Source organism: Pseudorasbora parva, chromosome 8, assembly GCF_024679245.1.
Source record: "Pseudorasbora parva isolate DD20220531a chromosome 8, ASM2467924v1, whole genome shotgun sequence".
NCBI lineage: Eukaryota > Metazoa > Chordata > Actinopteri > Cypriniformes > Gobionidae > Pseudorasbora > Pseudorasbora parva.
In genome coordinates, this window is record NC_090179.1 from 6251318 (window position 1) to 6261265 (window position 9948).

General features: G+C 45.4%; 1 protein-coding gene across 1 annotated transcript; it reads right to left on the bottom strand.

Annotated features, from left to right (window-relative positions):
• Positions 1–1864: 1864 nt before the first annotated feature.
• Positions 1865–6585, bottom strand: LOC137084057 (fap1 adhesin-like). The gene is made up of 3 exons (XM_067449985.1): positions 6457–6585; positions 6336–6385; positions 1865–6250 (listed from the first exon to the last, which is right to left on the bottom strand). The coding sequence occupies exons 1-3, from the start codon at positions 6483–6485 to the stop codon at positions 1923–1925; spliced, it is 4407 nt and encodes a 1468-aa protein (XP_067306086.1). The 5' UTR covers positions 6486–6585; the 3' UTR covers positions 1865–1922.
• Positions 6586–9948: the final 3363 nt, after the last annotated feature.

Below are 9948 nucleotides of genomic sequence, written 5' to 3' on the forward strand. Positions count from 1 at the left end.
TATTAACAGCCAATATCCTATGCGTATGAATGTTAGTAAGCTACTAGTTAATAGCACAATTTGGACCCTTAAGTGTCAACATTTTTTTTTTCATAGGCTACCCTCACTGGGGGCTAAGGCCCCCGTAAAATGAAAATCCTAGAAATGCCCCTGATATCAACAGCCGTCGTCAGCAGGGGCACTAATACGATCACTTATATACTGCTACGTGCAACAACAAACAAAAAAAAAAAAAACTGAGGAAGACGAGAGTACATTCACAGTGTCTGTTGCACACGGCTAGGGGTGAATGGAAGGATGATGGGCCATGATGGGATTTGGGAGAAAGTCCAGGGCTGTTTTTTAGCCCCATTCCGTCCCTGGGTTGAACTACTCATAGGACATTTAGGGGTAACGTGGAGGCAGGTTGGGGAGGTGCAATGACAGTAGTACAAGCTGTGCACACTCGGCATGCGTGCAAGGCAGATCTGGCCGCGCTGCTTATAGCAGGAGCAGAGGCAGCGTGACAATGGGCAGAGGGGGCTATTATGCATAATATATATATATATATATATATATATATATATTATATGTAGTGTAATAAATATAAAACTGACTACGCAACCTCCTTATTTAAGGCAGGAGGAGCCTTCCAAAAATAATGGGATTATAAACAACAAATGTAGTTTGTCAATAATCACAATTTTATTGGTACAACACAAGCCATATCAAAAGGTTAAAACCAATTACAATTTGTGTCTGCAATAAGATTCATAGAATCGGGAAATGGCTCTCCTCGAGAATGCAAGAAGGGTCCGGCCTGCTCTTTTACACCGCCTACCACCTGCAGAGGGAAAAAAAAGAAACCCAGAGCATATACCACAAATAAGTAACCTTTAAAATCACCATTTATAGTGCCAACCTTCTAATGCACACCACACAGAAGTGCCACACACCACCCAGATCAATTATTAGTATGATTGGATTAAACACATGTAGTAAATCAAAATCAAATATAACCCAAAAAGAAACTTAAATACACAAGAAACAGTGGCTAGTCTGCCCCTTTAACAGGAAAACAAATACACGCTAATACAAGTCAATGCAAAAAAAATAAAAAATAAATACAGAATAAACAAAAAACAAACAAAACATACTTTAGCGAAAGTCATTGCTGGCTAGTCTCCTCTCACATATTACGCATAATATATGTGCCCCATACATGGAACCTGAAATTTACCTGAGTGTTGCATTTTATAATTTAAACATTTGACTTTATGAAAATTCTATAATCCAAGATGACCACCATATGACATATGCAAATTAGATCCCTAAATAAACTTTGGTTCACCCAAGATTTCTAATTTACATAAAGTCTTAAGATTAGCCTTTTGAAATTAATGTCAAAAACATTATAGAAAAACCTCAGATTCCTAAAGGGTTAAGTCAGTATAAATCAAATATACAGTGACTATTTAAGTTTGCTTAAGTAAATGAAGTATTTGAGAAGGACAAGTAAACTGAAATGGTAAGGGTAGCATGCCTCCCATAAAGTTAATGCATTGTCAGTAGGTGTTTGTGGCCATTTGAATGCATTTGACCACATCAGCAGTTACACTATGAAAGCAATCTGGAAGTGGTTGAAAGTATTTTAGACCCCATTTACACCGATCAGCATAAGCCACTATTTGGATCAGAGCAACCATTTCTCCAGGTGTAAATGGGGCTTAAGCAAGAACAAAGCAGAGCACGTCAATCAAAGATGAGGTCATGCAAACGCAGCACAAACAATACTTGAAACTTCCATGGGTCAAAGACTTCCCTGTAGACACTTGGTTACAAATCTTTAACCCCAACCTCCCCATACACAACAAAACTACTGAACTGGTTTTAGAAATATTTATTTTTTCAAAAGCAAACTCTTGAGTAGACAAAGTATGCAGCTATGACTTCACTTGTTGCAACAACCTCAATATGCCTGGAGAGAGACGTTTGTTTTGAGTAGTCTGCAGAGGTGTTAAATCTTGGAAGTCAGGCTGGACAGACTGCAGACTCATAGCGTGAAGAGGTACGTTGCTGGGCTGTCCCAGAGGTTTGGAACCAAGGCTAGATTGCTCTGGGATAGGAAAGACATGGAAACCAGGGCTCCGGAACACAGATTGGTAACGGGCGTGTGCAGATGGCAGGCTACCTGACTGGACGACAGACTGGTAACGGACTTGGGCTGTTTGTTGCATGTTAGACTGGTCCACAAACTGTGAGGTGGCTTGTGCCAGCTTCAGGCCACTGGGCTGGGACAGAGACTGGTAACGGGCTTGGGCTGATGACAGGCTACCTGAGTGGACCACAGATTGGGAACTGGCTTGGGCAGGTTGTTGAGGTTTGGACTGGTCCACAGACAGTGAGCTGGCTTGTGCCACCTTCAGGCCACTGGGTTTAGATACAGACTGGTAGCGGACATGGGCTTGTTGTTGCATGTTAGACTGGTCCACAAACTGCGAGGTGGCTTGTGCCAGCTTCAGGCCACTGGGCTGGGACAGAGACTGGTAACGGGCTTGTGATGACTGCAGACTGCTGGGCTGAGATATGGACTGGTAGCGGGCTTGTGCTGACTGCAGACCACTGGGCTGGGACACATACTGGTTACGGGCTTGGGCTGATGACAGGCTACCTGACTGGACCACAGATTGGGAACTGGCTTGGGCAGGTTGTTGAGGTTTGGACTGGTCCACAGACAGTGAGCTGGCTTGTGCCACCTTCAGGCCACTGGGCTGGGACAGAGACTGGTAACGGGCTTGTGATGACTGCAGACTGCTGGGCTGATATATAGACTGGTAGCGGGCTTGTGCTGACTGCAGACCACTGGGCTGGGACACATACTGGTTACGGGCTTGGGCTGATGACAGGCTACCTGACTGGACCACAGATTGGGAACTGGCTTGGGCAGGTTGTTGAGGTTTGGACTGGTCCACAGACAGGGAGCTGGCTTGTGCCACCTTCAGGCCACTGGGCTGGGACAGAGACTGGTAACGGGCTTGTGCTGACTGCAGACTGCTGGGCTGAGATATGGACTGGTAGCGGGCTTGTGCTGACTGCAGACCACTAGGCTGGGATATGGACTGGTAACGGACTTGTGGCAGCTTCAGGCCACTGGGTTTAGATACAGACTGGTAGCGGGCTTGTGCTGACAGCAAGCCACTGGGCTTGGACACATACTGGTAAGGGGCTTGGGCTGATGACAGGCTACCTGAGTGGGCCACAGATTGAAAACTTGCTAGGGCAGTTTGTTGAGGTTTGGACTGGTACACAGACGGTGAGCTGGCTTGTGCCACCTTCAGGCCACTGGGCTGGGATATGGACTGGTAACGGGCTTGTGCTGACTGCAGACTGCTGGGCAGAGATATGGACTGGTAACGGACTTGTGGCAGCTTCAGGCCACTGGGTTTAGATACAGACTGGTAGCGGGCTTGTGCTGACAGCAAGACACTGGGCTGGTCCACAGACTGGTAATGGGTTTGTGCTGACAGCAAGCCACTGGGCTTGGACACATACTGGTAAGGGGCTTGGTCTGATGACAGGCTACCTGACTGGATCACAGATTGTGAGCTGGCTTGGGCTGGTTGTGCGCTGGACTGGTCCACAGGCTGTGAGCTGGCTTGGGTAGGTTGCTGTGTGCTGGACTGGTCCACAGACTGTGAGCTGCCTTGTACTAGCAGCATGCCACTAGGCTGGGACACAGATAGTGAGCTGTCTTGGGCTGGTTGTTGGGTGATGGACTGGTCCAGAGGGTGTGAGCTGACTTCTACTAGCAGCAGGCCACTGGGCTGGGACACAGATTGTGAGCTGTCTTGGGCTGGTTGTTGGGTGATGGACTGGTCCAGAGGCTGTGAGCTGACTTCTAGCAGCGGGCCACTGGGCTGGGACACATACTGGTAAGGGGCTTGGGCTGATGACAGGCTACCTGACTGGACCTCAGATTGTGAGCTGTCTTGGGCTGGTTGTTGGGTGCTTGACTGATCCACAGACTGGGAGCTGGCTTGGTCTGGTTGTTGGGTGTTGGACTGGTCCACAGACTGGGAGCTGTCTTGTGCTAGCAGCAGGCCACTGGGCTGGTCCACAGACTGGTATTGGGCTTGGGCTGATGACAGGCTACCTGACTGGACCACAGATTGTGAGCTGTCTTGGGCTGGTTGTGTGCTGGAATGGTCCACAGGCTGGGAGCTGGCTTGGGCTGGTTGTTGGGTGCTGGATTGGTCCACAGACTGTGAGCTGGCTTGGGCTGGTTGTTGGGTGCTGGACTGATCCACAGACTGTGAGCTGCCTTGTACTAGCAGTAGGCCACTGGGCTTAGATACAGACTGGTAGCGGGCTTTTGCTGACAGCAAGCCACTGGGCCGAGACACATACTGGTAACGAGCTTGTGCCAGCTTCAGGCTACTGGGCTGGTCCACAGACTGGTAACGGGTATGTGCTGACAGCAGGCCACTCGGCTGGGATATGGACTGGTAACGGGCTTCTGCAAGCTTCAGGCCACTGGGCTGGTCCACAGACTGGTAACGGGTTTGTGCTGACAGCAGGCCACTGGGCTGGGATATGGACTGGTAACGGGCTTGTGCTGACTGCAGACTGCTGGGCTGAGATATGGACTGGTAACGGGCTTCTGCAAGCTTCAGGCCACTGGGCTGGTCCACAGACTGGTAACGGGTTTGTGCTGACAGCAGGCCACTGGGCTGGGATATGGACTGGTAACGGGCTTGTGCAAACTTCAGGCCACTGGGCTTAAACACAGACTGGTAGCGGGCTTGTGCTGGCTGCAAGACACTGGGCTGGTCCACAGACTGGTAATGGGTTTGTGCTGACAGCATGCCACTGGGCTGGGATATGGACTGGTAACGGGCTTGTGCAAGCGTCAGGCCACTGGGCTTAAATACAGACTGGTAACGGGCTTGTGCTGGCAGCAAGCCACTGGGCTGGGACACATACTGGTAACGGACTTGGGCTGACGACAGGCTACCTGACTGGACCACAGATTGTGAGCTGGCTTGGGCTGGTTGGTGGGTGTTGGACTGGTCCACAGGCTGTGAGCTGCCTTGTACTAGCAGCAGGCCACTGGGCTGGGACACAGATTGTGAGCTGTCTTGGGCTGGTTGTTGGGTGCTAGACAGATCCACAGACTGGGAGCTGGCTTGGACTGGTTGTTGGGTGCTGGACTGGTCCACAGGCTGTGAGCTGCCTTGTACTAGCAGCAGGCCACTGGGCTGGGACACAGATTGTGAGCTGTCTTGGGCTGGTTGTTGGGTGCTAGACTGATCCACAGACTGGGAGCTGACTTGGGCTGGTTGTTGGGTGATGGACTGGTCTAGAGACTGTGAGCTGACTTGTGCTAGAGGTAGGCCACTGGACTGGTCCATGGAGTTTGAAATAACTTGCTCAGAGTTCTGGCTGCTTGCTTGACGTGATAGTTGGATGCTGGGCTGAGCCACAAGTTGGTTTAGTGCCTGTGCTTGTTGCACATCATTGGGCGGAACCATGGAACCATAGCCTGACTGCACTAGTTGCTGGCCACTGAGCAATGGCACAAGTCCAGACCCATAACTGACTTGTCCTAATTGATAGTTGGGTTGTGAGGTCTCATTTATTTGCTGCAAAGCCTTGACATAGGTAGCACTTGGAAAATGGACTGGCCTGGTATCAGAAAGCAAGTTGGCACCAAATTGAAGTCTACTTCTCTGAGGCTTTATAATGGGATGCGTTGCAGCCTGGTAGCGGACTTGCACTAATGGACCACTGGACTGGGAACCGTTCTGCAATAGTTGCTGGCTGCTAGATGCCACAGACTCATTACTGTGTACTACAGGCTGTTCTGCAGTTTGATAGTGGAGCTTTGCTGGCTCGGGTAGAGACTCACTGCTCATACTTGGGCCCACTGCAGTGGCCACAGAACCAGAAACAAGACTGCCACTACCAGCCAAAGATAGAGATCCATGAAGTTGGCTTCTAGCATCAGAGTCAGAACCAGGCTTATATAAATCAGTCACTGGTCCAAAACCAGAAGAGCCATTTTGAGGACTATAGCTTACACTGGTATAACCACCCTTAACTTCTTCAGCACTAGAAGTTAATTCCATGGAACTTTGAGGACTAATGGGACTTGGTACTTTAATGCCATACCAGGAACTGTAGGAACTTCGTGGTTTCACATCAGCCTGCATGGGAAAACCAGTACCAGCCCCATAGTATATGGGATAGCCACTCCTGACAAAGCCACTAACTAGAAAAGAGGGGGAAAAAAGGAGACAATTCAGACAGCCATGGTATCAAACCTAAATTATATAACTTGCCTGGATAAATCTTACCACTTCCAATATGGCTACAGACACAAAGACTGAGAAGTGCCAGAGAAAAACTGTAAGAGAAAACACCACTTGTTAATGCCACTTGTTGACAAATGCCAGATACTACAATTTATCATCATACCTTAATAGTCGGCTAGTGGTACCCTCCATGGCCAATCAGTAATACAACAACTTCCACCACCTCAATAAAACCACTACAAAAACATACTTGCAACCCAACACAGAATAGTGTTGCGGAACAGGACTTTTTATAGTGCCAGCAACTGCCATTTGCCAATCGGTTGTCATGGGAACATGTAGTATTTAATTATTTGGTTCAGGTGTCACAACTCTGATCATGACAACTAGAGCTTGCATTCATGATGATTGCTTTTTTTATACTATGATTACTGAACAGGGCCCGTATTTATCAAGATTCTCAAAGTGCTATTTTAGTCTTAAGGGCTGAGAATTCATGAAATTTACTCCTACTTTCAAACTTAAGAATAAAAGAAAGTTATCAAATTTCTTAAAGCTAAGAATCACTCTTACTCTCCCAGTTCTTTAAGACAGCTCGAGAGGTCTCTCAAGTGGTAAGGAGTTGCCAGTAGGGGCTTGAGATGGCGCTGAGGAGACAGAGACGAGCGCAAATCTTTCAATAGAGGGAGAATGTGTTCGAAATGTTTGACGACAAATAGTTAATCAAACGGTATCGTGTGGACAGAGCAGACATCATCTTTTTCAGCGCTGGTTCGAGTAATTCAGCAAGCAGTAGTGATCGCTTCTTCCTCCTGCCATTTCGGTTTTCCTTTGGAATCCATGGTGGCTGATTATATATATAAAAAAATCTAGGCTATATATAGGCAGGTCATTTAACAGCACACCAGTTTAAAAAATGTAATTAAATCGATGAAAACATGTTTATCTTTCATTTAAAATGTGTATATTTTAATGTATTCTCTTGAAAACTCTTTATTGTTAAATGTGTATTGGATGTAAACTCCTCTTAGGAATTTCACCATTCAATGTGAATTTATCTGAGAATATTCTTAAATAAGGACATCTATTCAGTGATTGGTTCATGCTTATGACATCATCCAAAATTCCATTTGTGGCACAGCAAAGTGTCGTGAATCCACTCTAAGACTAGCACTTAAGATTTAGTCCTACACTTTACTTAAAGTATGATTAGGATGCTTGATAACTAACTTTTAAGCGCAGCTTTGAGCCAAGAATTTTTTTACTCTTAAGTCAATTCTTAGCAGTGTTCTTGTGAGTAATTCTAAGATGTTTGATAAATACGGGCCCAGGGCCTGTATTTATCAAGCTTCTCAAAGTGCTATTTTAGTCTTAAGTGCTGAGAATTTATGAAATTTACTACTACATTCAAACTTAAGTATAAAAGCAAGTTATCAAATTTCTTAAAGCTAAGAATCACTCTTACTCTCCCAGTTATTTGAGACAGCTCGAGAGGTCTCTCAAGTGGTTAGGAGTTGCCAGTAGGGGCTTGAGATGGCGCTGAGGAGACAGAGACGTGGGCAAATCTTTCAAGAGAGGGAGAATGTGTTCGAAATGTTTGACGACAAGCAGTTAATCAAACGGTATCGTTTGGACAGAGCAGGCATCATCTTTTTCAGCGCTGGTTAGTGTTGGGTTTTATAATAAATATATAAACACCGCTGTTCGGCTAATTCAGCAAGCAGTAGCGATCGCTTCTTCCTCCTGCCAGTTCGGTTTTCTTTTGGAATCCATGGTGGCTGATTATATTAAAAAAAATCTAGGCTATATATACGCGGGTCAGTTATCAGCACACCAGTGTAATAATTGTAATTAAGACATGGATGAAAACATGTTTATCTTTCATTTCAAATGTGTATATTATAATGTATTCTATTGAAAACTCTTTATTGTCAAAAGTGTGTTGGATGTAAACTCCTCTTAGGAACTTCACCATTCAATGTGAATTTATCGGAGAATATTCTTAAATAAGGACATCTATTCAATGATTGGTTCATGCCTATGAAATCATCCAAAATCCAGTTTGTGGCACAGCAAAGTGTCGTAAATCAACTCTAAGACTGACACTTAAGATTTAGACTTACACTTTACTTAAAGTATGATTGGGACGCTTGATAACTAACTTTTAAGCGCAGCTTTGAGCCAGGAATTTTGTTACTCTTAAGTCAATTCTTAGCAGTGTTCTTGTGAGTAATTCTAAGATGTTTGATAAATACGAGCCCAGAAGTGGAAAATATTGGTAAAAAAAACATGCATTTACACACAAACTCACCAGCAAATGCAACTTTCGGACGCCATCTTTTTCCTCAACTGTCACTGAATAGAAAGCACAGGATTATGGGATACCAAAGGCAACGAAGGATACATGTATGCTGCCTTCAAAAATCGATCAGATGAAGGTCTCTCAGGAGAGAGGCAATGTTAAGGAGATTTAACCAATCAGTGACAAACTTATCGGTGACGTCAAAAGGACGCTAGGTGGCGAGCTAGAAACTTCCCGAACAGTCAAGCAGAGTTAAGAGAAGAACACACATCACATGTTCCTGTACACAAACTTCAAAGTTTACCTTCTGTGTGTGCGTTCATGATAAAATGTAAGTCTATTTACTTAAAGATGTTTGTTAGTATAGTAATCTGCAGTGTTACAGCAATGATTAGTGTAAATGATCGAATTGTTTATCTCCGTCGTATTCACGTCGTACTGACTGCCATAAATATAGCAGATACAGAGTTATTTAAGTTACTTAAGTTGTTGATTTGTATTATATCATGCTTGTGGTTACCTAGTGCAATGTTAACACCTTTAATGGGTATCAAGTATACAATATTGGTCGTATATTTCCGTAATCCTGTCGATATATATGATGACTAAGCATTTACTCAGATACACGGATAATCCGCGATCCTCGTTATATGTAGTGATGGGCAGACCGAGGCTTCGTGAAGCACTGAAACAGTTGAAGCAAATGTGCAGAAGCTTCGAAACAACACCAGACACCTGTCTCCATGACGCCATCTAGTGGACACTTGCGTGTATTGCTCTGAAATAACCTTGACAGTGATCTACTGTTTGTAAACATAAAAATATATGTGTGCCACGCGCCATCTAGCGGCGAAGATTGGTAGTGCAGTCCAGACCCTGATAATTGTATTGATTGCAGAATGTAGACATGTATATTACTTTTATGTATGTATATTGTAATTATTTATTGTAATATGTCATTCATTTGTTTATTTCAGACCACACTCATGCTAATAGAAAGTAAAGACGAGTATTTTCAATCCTGTGATGTGTTTTGATTGACACCCTGTGGCGAGCACAATCTCCTGATCAGCTGATTAGTACAAACTCCTTTACAGGCGAAGTGAAGCAAACAATAGATTCGGACATTGCTTGAGGCCTTCCTGCCTTCAAATGTGTCCTCCGAAGGCAGCATTTTCCAGGTTTAGGACGCAGCCAAGATATCAGACCGATATACCCAGAGCTCTTCACCACACTTCGAAACTCTGTCTGAACCTCGCCAAAGAAAACTTCCTGGAGTCCGCGCAGCTGCGTCTCAGAGACTCCCGTCATGTAGCAACCAGCTAACGCTATCCAGGATCCGGGCAAAACCAA